Source organism: Sciurus vulgaris (genome assembly GCF_902686455.1).
Source record: "Sciurus vulgaris genome assembly, chromosome: 4".
Lineage (NCBI taxonomy): Eukaryota > Metazoa > Chordata > Mammalia > Rodentia > Sciuridae > Sciurus > Sciurus vulgaris.
In genome coordinates this window covers 27,091,036-27,106,363 of record NC_136464.1, presented here as the reverse complement: position 1 = coordinate 27,106,363, position 15,328 = coordinate 27,091,036, and the positions used below count along the sequence as shown (strand labels likewise).

Sequence of the window (15,328 nt, the reverse complement as noted above, 5' to 3'; positions counted from 1 at the left end):
AGCTCTGTTCTTGTCATTGTAGTTACCCAAATGATGCCGTCATTAGCCTTTTGGTCTCAGTAACTTATATTATCTGCCAAGCAGAATGAAAAAACAATATTTTTAAAGAACTTAACCTTTATTTTTTATTTATTTGTTTTTTATGTGGTACCAAGGATTGAATGCTGTAGTGCCTCCTGTGCTAGGCAAGCTCTCTACCACTGAACTATAACCCCAGCTCAGAATGAAAATTTTAATAAGTGTTATGTCCTTAAAAATATATAGTGGGTAGTCCCACTTTCTCCTGAAATCTTCTTATAGGACCTACTAAAATCTGTACCACTCTTCTGGGTCCTACCCACAGGTTTGGGAATATCTGACTTAAGAATTGAGTCCAAGTTTTCCACATAAGAGTAACTTTAAAGACGAGGTTAGGGCTGGGGATATAGCTCAGTTGGTAGAGTGCTTGCTTCACAAGCAAAAGGTCCTGGGTTCTAATCCCCAGCACCACAAAAAAAAAAAAAAAAAAAAGAAGAAGAGGAGGTTAGACGAGTGCAGAGGTATATACCAGCCTAGCAACTGGTAGGCTAAGGCAGGAGGATACAAAATTCAAGACCAGTCTCAACAACTTAGTCAGACCCTAAGTCAAAATAAAAAATAAAAAGGGCTGGGGATGTCACTCAGTGGTAAAGTACTCTTGGGTTCAATAACTACTGTTGCCCTCCCCTAAAAAAAAGAAGCAGTTATTCTTCCAGAAGACTATTTCTCACTCCCAAATCCTGTGGAAGCAATGAAGGTAGCAACAAGAATCAAGGAGTACAGTTAGGATTGGAAATTAATTGGTTAGGTTTTTCTACCTCTTACTGCTCCAGGCAAGACTTTATTTTCTTCTTTCTTTCTTTTGTATAAGCACCTTCCCTTATCATTACTTTACCTACAGCATTCATATAGTGATATAAAATTGTTCCACTTCTGACCCAGATTCTGGCTCTAAGTACTAAGTCTTTCTATACTCCATATTTCTTCATACATCTTCAGGAGGATTATAAACTTATCTGAAATGGCAGAAATTTATTTTGCTTTAAATTTCTCATTATACTGTATGCTCCTGAAAAGCAGTGCATAATGAGAACTGAAAGCAGCACCCTGGTCTGATGCTTACCTGGGAGCAGAGAAGTTCACCTAAAAAGGACCTGATACTCCAAATTCCAAAAAGTGGAAAGGAAGTTGGAAGGGGAAAGAAGGAATATCTGGAAATATGCTCACGGGTAGTAATGAAGAAAGTAAATTCAACCTGAGGGTGGGACCTTTTGCCTACCCTCTGTCAATTTGATGCCTCATCTTCTCCACCTTCCCTAACCTTGAGATATTCAATTAGAAAACAAGTGGAAAAAGCACCTAAGAAAGCAACGTAATACAAAAACTCTTTTGAGGGTGACGTTAGGTACTAGGGGGCAGAGGCTGGGGTACAGGATATTTAGTACAGGTTCACTGGCTAGGAATGTGAGGGTTGGGTAGACAGTTACCTATATCTCTACAGTACTAAACATATAATCCTGTCATGTCATCCTTACCTTCAACTGTTCCCCATCATTTACCTAGTCTCAAGCACATTTTTTTCTACTCTTACCCTTCTTCCATGCACACTACACTCTAACCAGCCAGAATCACTTTCTAGTCTCCAAACACACCACATTGTGAAGTTTCTAAGCCCCTGAACATGCTCGTGCTGGTATTCTACCTAGTATGTCCTTCCCTCACTCCATATAGAAAACTCCTAGTGTTTCTTCATGACTCAGGTCAAAAGCAATCTTCTCTGTTACCTTCTCTGATGCCCCATCAGCACAGTCACTCTATACAAATCTTTCCTTTGTTGTTTATCACAAAAGTGGTTAAGAGTACAGTATCCAAGGTTAGAGAGAAATGAGTATGAATCTTGGTTATACAATTTACTAGCTAAGCAACTGTAGTACCAGCCTTAAAGATGGCCCCCAACTATCCTGACCTTCTGATATTTGCATCCATTGTCTCAGTCTGTTTTGTGCTGCCATACAGAATACCACAGACAGGATCATTTATAAAGAAATTTATTTCTCACAGTTCTAGAAGTTGTGAAGTCCAATATCAAGATGCCAACATATGGAAAGGACCTCCTATGTGCATCATTCCATAGTGGAAGATGGAAAGGCAAGAACATATACACACAGATGCAGGCATATACAGAAGTATGCACAAAAGAACAAGAAAGGAGGAGAAGGAAAGAAAAGGAAAGAGATATAGAGAAGGGAAGGGAGAGAGGAAAAAAGTGTATGAATTCAGTCTCCAGCCCTTTTATAATCAGCATTAATCCATTCATACTGGGGGAGCCTGAGGACTTAAACACTTCCCATTAGGACCCATCTCCCTACACTGTTGCACTGGGGATTAAGGGTCCAACATATGATTTGGGGGAGACACATTCAATCATAGCGCCTTCATATAGTCCCTTCCCACGCTGTATCAAAGTTGGTTCATGTAACTCAAAGAAATGATATGTCATGTAGGATTAAGTTATAAAAGATACTATGGCTTTCCATCTTAGGCTCACACTCCTTTTCTTTCTCACTTGGACTACTTGCTTTGGAAGAAGCCAGATGCCATGTTGAAAAACCAAATGGAGAGGTTCCAAGCGCTGAAGAACTGAAGTCTGCCAATAACCTTTAAATGAGCTTGAAAGCAGGTTCTGCAGACCCAGAAGAAACTCAGATAACTGCAGCCCCGGCTAACACTTTGATTCAAGCACTGTGAGAGACTCTTATGCCAAACCTCTCCACCTGAACTTCTCCTGGATTGCTAAACCACAGAAACAGTGAGAATTTGTTTTAACTACTAGGTAGGATAGTTTGTTATACAGCAGCTGTTAACTACTACTCTCGCAAAGGAATGGTAACAGCCCAGGATTTTATAATAAGAAAATTTGGGTTCAAATTCAGTCAATGGTGCTTACTAACAGAAGAGACCCCTGGGAAAAACACCTAATCTTCTGAGTGACAGTTTCCTACATGTAAAATGAAAAAACTGGAACTACAGTGATCTATACTACAAAGTAAATAGCATATCCTAAAACTAGAACATAAGCTAATCTCCAGGCACAGTGGTACAAAAATATAATCCTAGCAAGTTGGGGGGCTGAGGCAGGAGGATCACGAGTTCAAGGTCAGCCTCAGCAACTTGGCCAGATCCCACCTCAAAATAAAAAATAAAGTGGGTGGGGATGTAGCTCAGTGGTAAAGTGCCCTGTTTTCAATTCCTAGAACAAAAAGGGAAAAAAAAAAAAAAAAGATAATCAAAATAGAAATAAAGTCTACAGCAAAAATAAACCTAACCCTTAAGGAACTAAAGGTTTAGAGATCCCCATCTAGAATAAGCAGAAAATTCTTTGCTAAGTGTTATAAAAGACAGCTTCCAGGGGCTGGGGATATAGCTCAATTGGTACAGTGCTTGCCTCCCATGTACAAGGTCCTGGGTTCAATACCCAGCACCACGGGGGAAAAAAAAAAAACAACTTCTTTGGTCTCTGAACTGAAATTAAGGACCAGACTTACTACCTTTTTTTTTTTTTTTTTTTTTTTTATGAACACAATGCTTTATTTTTTTATTTTTATGTGGCACTGAGCAACGAACTCAGTGCCTCACAAGTGCTAGGCAAGTACTCAACCACTGAGCTACAACCCCAGCCCCAGCCCCAGCCTTACTTCTAAACACCCAAAACACATGGAAAAATGCAAATTGCAACTTACTTATCTAAAAGTAAAATTTATATCATTACTCCAGAAGTAGTAAACCAAGACTATACAATATACATGCAATCTAAAAAGCTGGAGGTCTGCTCTATGTAAACTCCTTTATACCTCTCTAGATCCTAGACTTGGCACAGGAGTAAGGTACGTAGAACTTGAGAGCCAGGTGTGGCGATACATGCCTGAAATCCCCATGATTTCACAAGCTGAGACAGGAGGATAGAAAGTTCTAGACCAGGCTCAGCAACTAAATGAGTCTGTTTCCAAATAAAAAATAATGTGGGTAATGGGTAAGCAGCACAGTAGTAGAATGTCCCTAGGTTCAATCCCTAGTACCAAAAAAAAAAGATACACAGAACTTGCTGCACACCAAATTGCTCTCTTCCCTCCCAAAACTGGAGGTTTGAACCCTACTGTCAGAATTAACTAAGATGCTTAGAAGGAAGGAAAAAAATATACATATTTGGAGATATAATGTATCATATTATAAAGAAGAACATTTGGAGAGAAAAAAACTTAAAAACAAATTTTATTAAAATATGATGATTTTCAATTGCCTACAGCTGTTCTCATTGTAAAGAAATGTGAAAAACAATCAGATCTCCTTAGGAGGCAGGACTCTACCAGACAGGCCATTAGTAAGGCTCTAGCTAGACTGGCAGGACAATGTAGGCTAAGAATGAACCAGAAGCTCTCTCTGTCTCTCTCTCTCTCTCTCTTTTTTTAAAACATGTAAACCATTCAGAATTTTAATTCATGCACTTAAAAATAAAACTAATAATGTCTTAATCAGAAGTTGTGAGAATGAAATCTCCCAAGCATAGTGTCAACAAAGGTCAACGCTCCAACATTAAAAAAATCATAAAACCATAAAAATTATCTACTATCTTTTCTTCAAAATCTTTTGGCATCTGCATCAAAGATGACTATATCCATGTGATTTTGTCTCTGTGCTTTCTGTTCTGCTCCTTTCATCTCTGTTTTTTTTTTATTTTTTTATTTAAAATTTTTTTTTCATACATGTATATAGGGTAATAATGTCTGTCTTATAATCTACCGTCTTTCCCCTCCCCATCCTCCCACCCCTCCCCTCAACTCCCCTCTGCATAATCCAAAGTTCCTTTGTTTTTCCTTACCCACCCCCCACTATAGATCAGCATCCCCTTATCAGAGAAAACATTCGGCCTTCGGATTTTGGGGATTGGCTTATTTCACTTAGCATGATATTCACTAGTTCTATCCATTTACCTGCAAATGCCATAATTTCATTCTTCTTTAAGGTTGAGTAATATTCCATTGTATATATGTACCATACTTTCTTTATCCATTCATCTGTTGAAGGGCATCTAGGTTGGTTCCACAATCTAGCTATTGTGAATTGAGCTGCTATAAACATTGATGTGGCTGCATTACTGTAGTATGCTGATCTGAAGTCCTTTGAGTATAACTGGAGGAGTGAGATAGCTGAGTCAAAAGGTGGTTCCATTCCAAGTTTTCTGAGGAATCTTCATACTGCTTTCCAAAGTGGTTGCATCAATCTGCAGTTCCACCGACAATGTATGAGTGTGCCTTTTTCCCCATATCCTCATCAATACTTACTGCTTGTATTCTTGATAATTGCCATTCTGACTTGAGTGAGATGAAATCTTAGGGTAGTTTTGATTTGCATTGTTCTAATTGCTAGAGATGATGAACATGTTTGTTGATCGATTGTATTTCTTCTTCTGTGAAGTATCTGTTCGGCTCCTTAGCAGAAGCTCTCTCTTGACCTCTTCCTATCTTAGTTCTATTTACTACTGATTACTTTAATGTTAAAGCTCTGAGACAACTAAATCATAGCTGGCATTGCATATCTTTAGATTATAACAGCCCCCTATGTTCACTGCGTCAAGGCATCAGTCCAGGTCCCTATGCAAGGTGCCTAAAAGTGATAACAAAGATATGTGCAGAATCCTAACAGTGATTTGTACCTTTTCCCCTTTTGAAAAGATATACAAAATGTTCTCTGAGACTTCCCATATAAATTTGTTTCTCTTAAACTATACATAGACCATAAATTTCCCATCACTTGATTCTTTAAAACAGATTTGCACATATTAAATAAATCATGATACTTACACATAGAGATCCATAGGAAACTCCTTCATCATGTGTGTTACAATAAACTCTACCATTAGGTCTAAAAGGGGAAAGGAGGAAAATTAGATCAACTAGAATAAATTCATTCTTTGCCTCTGAGTTGGGGGGGGGGGTTCTGAGTACTGTGTACCTTGCATTCATGCTGAATGGCATCCTCTACCCACTTAAATTTATTTTATATACTTTTAGCAACATTGTTCTCCATCTGCCACTTAGAAATTAACAACAACAACAAAAAGAGTTTGCTTTCCTATTCCCTGAATAAATTCAAATACAAGGGAAATTTCATTGTACACATGAAATTTATGAACTAGGAAACCAATGGCACTAACGCAAAATGCCAGAGGGAAGTCGTACTCTGAGACTACAGTAATAAGGAAAGCAGAAGAAGAAATTATAGATCACATTGTATAACCAGTATCAGTTCTAAAACTGTGTCTATCCCATCTCACTATCATGTTGTTTGATGGATATCAACTGAAATGATCTGTGGAGTTCTCGGAGTCAACAGAAAATTTATTATACAGTTTCTAACATCAAGTAGATTTAGAAAGAGTTCTATCGCTAGGAGGCTGAGGCAGGAAAATCTCAGGTTCAAAGCTAGACCCAGCAACTTAGTGAGGCCCTAAGTAACTTAGTAAGACCCTGTCTCAAAATAAAAAATAAAAAATGGGCTAGGGCTAGGCACAATGGTACATGCCTGCAATCCCAGAGGCTAAGGAGGCTGGGGCAGGAGGATCACCAAATTCAAAGCCAACCTCAGCAACTTAGCGAGACCCTGTCTCTAAATAAAATATAAAAAAAGGGCTGGGGATGTGGCTCAGTGGTTGAGCACTCCTGGGTTCAATCCCCAGTACCAATAAAAGAGTTCTATTGCTAGGTTTGATAGCATATGCCTATAATCCCAGCTACTCAGGAGACTGAGGCAGGAGGATCAAAAGACCAGGCAACTGAGGGAGACCCTGTCTCAAAATAAAAAATGAAAAGGGCTGAGGATGGTGCTCAGTGGTAGAGCACGCCTGGGTAAAATCCCCAATATCATACACACACACAGAGTCCTTCTAATTCTCCTAAGAAAAATACAGAATTCTAGGCAGAAAAAAATTACCTGTCAGCTCTGTCAACCCCATCTCAGCCTCATTTACTCAGGGGAAGTTTTGTATATCCCTGAACCTTGAACTTCAAGGCTCCTGACCACCTGACACATCAATGTGGACCATGAAAAGAAGGGAAGAATTTTGAAATCTTAATCAAAAATAAAGTATTTTATAAATTTAAATCATATATAAAGTTTAGACATAGTCATGTGTCTTTCTGGAAAAGGTTTTCTTTGAACAACAGCACCCTTTATTGAGCACTCTATTCACTGGGATTGCTCTATCAAACATACAATAAACATGGTTTTCTTTAGGACAGTGAAGAAACATAACTAATAACTTCTCTGAAGAAGAAACACATCAACCAGGATCTTATTCATGAAACTCTATCACTGTCTTAGAAAAAATGCCAATTTTGATGATACTCACCCAGTACTGCACATACTAAAGGACGGCAGGGAAGGTTCTTGTCTGCTGCCTTCTTCCTGTGTCTCATAGGCTTAATATACACAAAAAGAAGAAAGGAAATTAGCAGACAACTGAACTGATATCCAATATTATTTTATCATGTTTCTGATGCAAATAAAATCATTTTCTTTCTCTTTTTCTAGTGATGGAGGTGGGGTGGGGGCAGGAAGACTTGTAAATGCTTCTCAGTTTCCAATGAAGGTAGATGACAAAAATATACAATTCACAACAAGGAAACAGTCCTAAAGGGCACTGATGCATACTAAACAGGAAAGCTGTTGTTTTTACTTTTATTCTATCAATACTACATAAACAGTATTATTAATAGCAAAAGAGGTACACTAGTATTTTTCTCTGATAAAAAATAATAATTAAGAAAAGAAGAGGAAGGTCTGGGGATATAGCTAAGTATAGCGTGTTTGCCTGGCATGTACAAGGCCCTGGGTTCAATTCCCAGCACCACAAAAACAAAAGCTCTCAAGAAGAGGCTATAGAGGCAACAACGGTACCAAATACAAAAACAAAAGTAAGTTTCAAATCTAAACTCAATGCAATATTTTTTAAACATACCTACAAACTTTAGGATAGTCCCTGATCTTCCATATTTTTATTTGTCCCATCTTTCAGATGAGTAAATTATTGCAGCATCTAGTCTTGGTCAATGTAAGATCACGCTACATTTTGAAAATACAAGACTGAGACCCATCTCTTCGTTGAAACTGGAATGTTAGTGATACATTCTGGTTTCACTGCAATGTCTATCTGGTTGTGGCTCTTTTTATTCTCTTGAGCAAGAAACAGCTCTGATACACGAAAGTTCTAATGATAGGCATCAGTCTGCTGAACAGCAGTCATGCAAGAGCTTTTTGGTACAATTTCCCATCCATATTTGTTCTAGTAGGATTAATTTCATCCCAACAAAAAATTTTCTCTGATAAAATAAGAACAAAAGTCACACCTACCATTCTATGTAAATTCACTCGAAAATTCATGTTGTCATCATGCAAAAATGCATTGGCATACTGATCCTAATAAAAATAGAGAAGAAGTAAGGAGTAAAAGCTGTATTTAAGAAACTCAGTGTAATCTATCACACCTTCTAGAAATCCCTGGATTTTAAGAACAACTTTGGCCAGACATGGGAGACAGGAAGAGGAGTATAAGCTCAAGGCCAGTCTAGGCAATGTAGCAAGATATTGTCTCAAAAGAAACTGTAGGACATGGAAGAGAAAAGAAAAAAAGACATGGGATGTTACTCAGTGGTAGAGCACTCCTGGGTTCAATGCCCGATACAAAAAAAAAAAAAAATTTTTCACAGATGAGTTGAAAAGCTAATGGAATGAGCCCAGAACCTTTACGTCAAACCCTATTTAAGTCATGAGGTTTTAATTGGTTATAATTTCCCAATATATCTTTAACTGGTCAAAATGCTCTAAGAAAATTAAAACAAGGGACTGGGATTGTGGCTCAGTGGCAGAGCACTTGCCTCACATGTGTGAGTCACGGGGTTTGATCCTCAGCACCACATAAAAGGAATAAATAAAATAAAGGCATGGTGTCTGTCTACAACTAAAAAAAATTTTTTTAAGAAAATCAAAACGATAAAAATTAAGACCCAAAGATTTGAGACAAATACTAAGAAGAAACCATTTTCCTATTCCCTTTTCCTTCCCTCATGTCCAAGGAGTCAGCTGTTTGAGACAGCTTGAAGGTTTTCTTAGGGGCTGCAAGATACATGCATAGGCTCCCCATGAGACTCTAGGAATAAGTAAAAAGGTCTGTGTTCTCCTAGGAATAAGCTCAGCATAGCAGGAGAAAAGTGCTACACAGGCAGTGTGGAAGCAGGTAAGACCTTTCTACCCCTGGTTTTGCTGAATACTGATAGAAAATCAAAACTTCTCACCATGGATTGGCAATAAACATCCCTGGCCCTTTCCCAACACCTCTTCTGAAGATCTGACACGCTTACAGACTCCAATTACTGGGAACTGTTGCAACTTGTTAAAAACAACTCCTTTAAAGATTTTCTTAGAAAGATTTTTGAAAAGCAATTACACCAGGCCCACTGCTAATAAGCAGCTCTTCTAAAACCGGCTTTCCCTAGCCTTGTGAAAGGAGGTCATCTTCCCAGAGAGAACATAAATAGGGAAAGTGTGAGAGACTGCTACTCCATGTGGACCACCTTGACTATTTTTCTTGAGAGAGAAAAGAGTAAGGAATAGTGAAGAAGGGACATTGAAGCTATAAATTTAGCTCTAAACTGACTCAGGTTCTGCCATAGTTGTATGTCACTAAGATCCAAGGTAAGTTCAAGCCTAATTAATCCAGCCAAAAGAGCCTCCTCACAAAGTGTAAGTACCTCTTCCTTTTTTCCCCCCTCAGCTCTTGTTCTTCACCAAACTGCAATCGCTCCCCACTCCGGGTATTTCCTCCACTCCTTTGCCCTGAGGAAATCTGAGCTCCTCTTTTATTTTTGCTAAATGCATAAGACCCAAAAAGAGCAGCTTCAAAGAGGCAAGATTATTCTTTCTAAAGAATTATAACTCCTTTGTGAAAATTTCTAAAAAAAAAAGGGGGGGGGGGCTGGAGAGACAGCTTTGTTGGTAGAGTGCTTGCCTTGCAGGTACAAGGCCCTGGGTTCGATCCCCAGCACTGGGGAAAAAAAAAAAAAAAAATTCTAAGAAAAATCCAGAATCTTCATTTCTCAACTATATTAATTACCATATCAGTGCATCTAGTAAATGCTGGTTGAGCCTCTACCATGTGCCAGAACAAAGTGGTAAAAATGAAGCCAGGCATAGTAGCACACGCCTATAATCTCAGCAGCTTCAGAGGCTGAGGCAAGAGGATTGGGAGTTCAAAGCCAGCCTCAGCAACTTGGTGAGGCCCTAAGCAACTCAGCGAGACCCTGACTCTAAATAAAAAACGAAATATTGTTGGGCTCAATGGCTGAGTGCCCCTGAGTTCAATCCCTGGTATCAAGAGAAGAAAACAAAACAAAACAAAAAGGGCTAGGGTTGTGGCCCAGTGGTTAAACACCCCTGGATTCAATCCCCAGTACCAAAAAAAAAAAAAAAAAGATGAGAACGTCCCTGTTGTTAGAGTTTACATTCTAGAGGAAAGGACTAGACAATACAAAGGGGGAAGGTTTTCTCTCCCAAGCATTAGGACCCTAAAAGTCATGAAAGAGAAGCAAGGGACAGGGCAAGAAAAAACAGCACTTTATAAGAGACAAACCAATACCAGAAGGCTGTTCAGACCTACCTCCGCAATACATGTAAGGATGATCAGACACAGCTTGCCACTGTGAAGCCTGTGTTCATCTGTAAACAAAAATACACCCTTCTCTGTACATCATGCAGATCACATTTTAACAGAGAATAAAGGTATATATCATTAAAAGGAACATTCACACGTTCTTTCCCCACAAAATTCATGAATGAAAATCAAGGTACTACTAGAGTAAATCTAGCTTCCCTCCTAGGCAAAAGAATTCCCACAGAAGATTTTTTTTTTTTTCTTAAATATCCTGGTTGTCTGTTAAACACTTTCCTGAGAGTCATCTAACCCTTATAAAGGTTCCTTATCTTTCTAAGAGAACTCACTCTCTCCATGAGAGTGTCCCCTTTTCCTATCCCTTCAAATAACTTCATCCCTGCTACTCTGAGATACATATCTGAAATCTTTCCAAGGATTCCAAGAACCAGTGAGAAAGGACTACAGTGATGGAACCCTATAACCTTGTTACGGGCCTTTACCTTTGTATCCAAACCAGTCCTTTGCTTCTGAATAGTCAGGACCATTCCCTTTCCCACTTCCTTGTCTACCAGCTATAAGCACCACCATTTATACCTACGTAACACAAAATCTAGAAAAGTTTCATGACTGTTCACAGTAAACCAACAATGAAATCAGAAAGAAATTAACTGGACACCAGGGTCCAGTCCATACTTCTCCTTGCACTGTGCACATTATTTATGACCTGGAACGATATAACCTCTTAAACATTTTAATTCCTAACCGGGCACAGTGGCACACGCCTGTAATCCTAGTGGCTTGGGAGTCTGAGGCAGGAGGATCAAGAGTTAGAAGCCAGTCTCAGCAGTTTAACGAGGCCCTAAGCAACTCAGAGACCCTGTCTCTAAATAAAACATAAAAAGGCCTGGGGATGTGGCTCAGTGGCAAAGTGCTCCAGGTTCAATCCCTGGTACCAAAAATTTAAAAAAAAAATAAATAAAAAAAATAAAGATTTTAACTCCTACCAAAGTTATTCCACAACTATTTACTTAGCACCTATTATATAGCAGGCACTATGCAAGTCACTAGAGACATAGTACTGAACTAACAAAGGTCCCAGGTCTACCAAAACTCACATTCTAGTCATTAATAAAGAAAGCAAAGGGTGGAGGGGTAGCTCAGTGGTAGAGTGCTTGCCTAGCATGTGCAAGGCCCTATATTGATCCCCAGTTTTGCAAAAAGAAAAAGAGAGAAGGAAAAAAAAAAAAAAAAAGCAGCAGCAGTAGTAGCAGCAGAAGACAGTAACCTCCATAACAGAGCTCTAGGCCCACATACTAATGACCAAAAAAGACAATAGCAGAGTGCTTGACTAGTGTGTACAAAGACCAGGAACTCTGTAAGAGAGTGAAATGAAAGTAAGAAGAAGGCCATGCCTGTGCATCCAAAACAGACAAATAGCTCATGATCTTCACATTTGCTTTAACTGGACTCAGATTGAAGTCCATTCTGGAGAGACCTCTTGACAGACTGCAATGCCACAGAAGTTAGCTAATATTACTCATCTTGACGTTAACCGACTTCTTCCTCAAAGACAGAACCTATCAATTAAAACTTAAGGATTAGAAGGCATAATGGGAGTTGAAGTCCAGAAATATATATATTCACCTCTCCTCAGAGATAGGCAGTGCCAAAAAAGTGCTAATAATCCCTGTCTGATTCCCTATAACTGACAGTAGAGCCCCCAGGCAGTCAGGAGAGCAATATCCTTGCCTATGCAAAACTAGTTAGAAGCCAGTCTCAGCAGTTTAACGAGGCCCTTTGTTCTACTCTTCCATCTACTCTTGGCCACAGAGTTTCTCTAGCACTATCTTCCCTTTCCCCAAATCCTCAGAAAAACTTGCAGCCATTTTTCCACTTTAAAAAAAAAAAGTTTCTGAATACAAAAGTAAGGCATACAGACTGGGATTGTAGCTCAGTGGTAGAGTGCTTGCCTAGCACATGTGAGGCACTGGGTTTGGTCCTCAGCACCACATAAAAATAAATAAAATAAAGGTATTGTGTCCATCTAAAATTGAAAAAAAAAAAAAAAAAAAAGGAAGGCACATTTCAATACAGACATGTTTTAAACTCAAAAAAGCAAAAAACTGGCAGTGCTGCTCGGCGGCGCCGGCGCCGGTCGGTGCGACCATGGGTCGGTGGGCTGCGGAGACGCCGAGGGCCAGGTAGCGGCGGGGCGGCGGGGCCCGCGGGCTCGGCCCGGCATGTAGACGCCCCGCGGGCGCGCGGCCGCGGACGGAGGACGCGCTCTCTCCATGGGCCATGCCCAGTGACCACGTTTGGACCAAAGGCCTGTGTGCTGCAGAACCCCCAGACCATCATGCACATTCAGGACCCTGCAAGCCAGCGGTTGACGTGGAACAAGTCTCCAAAGAGCGTCCTTGTCATCAAGAAGATCCGTGACGCCAGCCTGCTGCAGCCCTTCAAAGAGCTGTGCGTGTACCTCATGGAGGAGAACAACATGATTGTGTACGTGGAGAAGAAGGTGCTGGAAGACCCTGCTATAGCGAGCGACGACAACTTCGGGCCAGTGAAGAAGAAGTTCTGCACTTTCCGGGAAGATTATGACGACATCTCCAACCAGATCGACTTCATCATCTGCCTGGGAGGAGACGGGACCCTGCTCTATGCCTCCTCACTCTTCCAGGTCTTGAACGAAGTGGTGATTGACAGAGGCCCCTCCTCATACCTGTCCAATGTGGATGTCTACCTGGACGGACACCTCATCACCACAGTACAGGGCGATGATAATGCTGTCACCAGAAGCCAGGAATACTGCATGGGTGTCCTTGGATGGACGGAAGCGGCAGGAGATCCGCCATGGAGACAGCATCACCATCACGACCTCCCGCTACCCGCTGCCCTCCATCTGTGTGCGTGACCCAGTGAGCGACTGGTTCGAGAGCCTGGCCCAGTGTCTGCACTGGAACGTGAGGAAGAAGCAAGCCCATTTCGCGGAAGACGAGGAGGACGGGGAGGACAGCTAGCTGCACCGCCCCTCGCTGTCCTGCCACCCATCCCACCTGCCGTCTGCAGCGGGGAAGCCCGGCTGCCTTTGCTGGCCAGCTCAGCTTTTTAACATTTTCTGATCTGACTCTTTCATTTCTAAAGTACAGTGAGAGCCGTGCCGAGCACCCTGCACACACCCCGCCAGTAGGGCTCCTGCGATCCCAGGTCAGGACCTTCCCGTAAATCAGTCTTGAAATTCAGAGGGGTCAGAAAGGATTGGCCTGTCCTTCGTGATGAAATAAACGCCTCAGCCAGAGTCTCTTCAGGTGCGATGCTTCCCGTCCACCTGCGCTCCTGTGACTCGGGCACCAGTGGTTCTGCTGTTCCGCTTCTGGGAGGGTCACGTGCCCCCCGAGGCCAGCTCTGGATCTGGCCCAGGAGTGCAGGTTCCTCACCCAGAGTGGGTGAGCCCACATGCCTCACACAGCAGGCAGTCCTGGCAGCTCCTGGAAGGTATTTTAAATTCTGTACATACTTTCTAGAGATTCTTCTAAACTTTCTGAAGTGCTTATGTACATATTTTCTTGTACACACTTTTGTGTAGATTTAGAAGGGGACCGTCCTATAGTCCAGTGTTTACATTGTGTCCAGCCCAGCACTGATGGTCTGGGAGAGGGGCTGGTGCTTCCCAGGCTCTGAGGCCATCGCGAAGGTTCTGAGAGGACTGCGGCACACTGAGGTCTGCTGGCAGAAAGGCAGGAGCGGCAGCCCGGGACCCGGGGCCAGCCGTGCCCGGTGTCGGGTGGCTTGCGTGTCGAGGCCTCTGCTTTGTTCCGCTCCAACACCCCGTCCACCTGTCGACCGGCAGGGCTTCTGAGGGAAGGTGCCCATACGGCCCGCCCTGCTGCAGCAGGTGCCCTGCAGTGGCAGGAAGTTCTCGGGCCTGGGCAGCGGGACCACCTGCTTCCGCGTGTCCTGAAGTGTGCCCGCCTCACCTCTTGCTCCTCTGCTCCTGGGAACCCGGGTGTGGCCCGGGCAGCGGGACCACAAGCCAGGGTGGAGCCGGGGGTTCTCGGGGCGCACACTGGGGAGTCGTGAAGTCGTGTCGCGTCGCTCCTGTTGTGTCCTGGACACTTGTTCATGCTGAAGGCCTTACTACTGTTTTCAGACCCTTTCAATAAACAGACTTGTTTCAAGCAAAAAAAAAAAAAAAAAAAAAAAAAAAAAAAAAAAAAAAGCAAAAAACTCCCAACAAAACCAAGTTAATCATATCGCTATTTGTCAAAACTGTTGAGACTTCAGTGAGCCAACTTTAAGTGTATGACAGACACATATTTAAAAAAAACTTTTCCTAAGTCCATGTGTGCACACATGTTCTGGGGATCAAATTCAGAGCCTTGAACATGATAGGCAACTGTGCTGACAATGAGCTATACCCCCAGCACTAATATCTATTTTAAAGGTATATCAGATACTCCTTTAAGGTAGCAACACAGAAGTCAGAAAGCCCAAGGGAAAAATGGGTTAAAAAGCAGAATCAAATCAAGATAATAATAAACATGAATTTTTAGGCAGGTGACATATAGCTATCTTCAACAGCATTTTTTTTTTTTTTCCAAAGGC

At 41.5% G+C, this 15,328-nt stretch overlaps 1 protein-coding gene and 1 pseudogene across 5 annotated transcripts in view; one reads left to right on the top strand and one right to left on the bottom strand.

The window, feature by feature from the left end:
* Positions 1-15,328, bottom strand: part of ARMH3 (armadillo like helical domain containing 3) — a 192,774-nt gene that overhangs the window by 123,209 nt on the left and 54,237 nt on the right. For all 4 annotated transcript variants that reach the window (XR_013763503.1, XM_079137949.1, XM_079137948.1 and 1 more), the window contains exons 16-19: positions 10,727-10,785; positions 8,425-8,490; positions 7,424-7,493; positions 5,877-5,937 (exon numbers count right to left, since the gene is read on the bottom strand). Coding sequence is in view for 3 of the 4 variants with exons in the window: in XM_079137949.1 (XP_078994075.1) it covers positions 5,877-5,937; positions 7,424-7,493; positions 8,425-8,490; positions 10,727-10,785 (256 nt within the window). In the remaining variant the exon portion in view is untranslated. The remainder of the gene's footprint in view (positions 1-5,876; positions 5,938-7,423; positions 7,494-8,424; positions 8,491-10,726; positions 10,786-15,328) is intronic.
* On the top strand, positions 12,995-14,018 carry LOC306659956 (NAD kinase-like; annotated as a pseudogene). Its single transcript has one exon. The product of its transcript is annotated as an NAD kinase-like (transcript).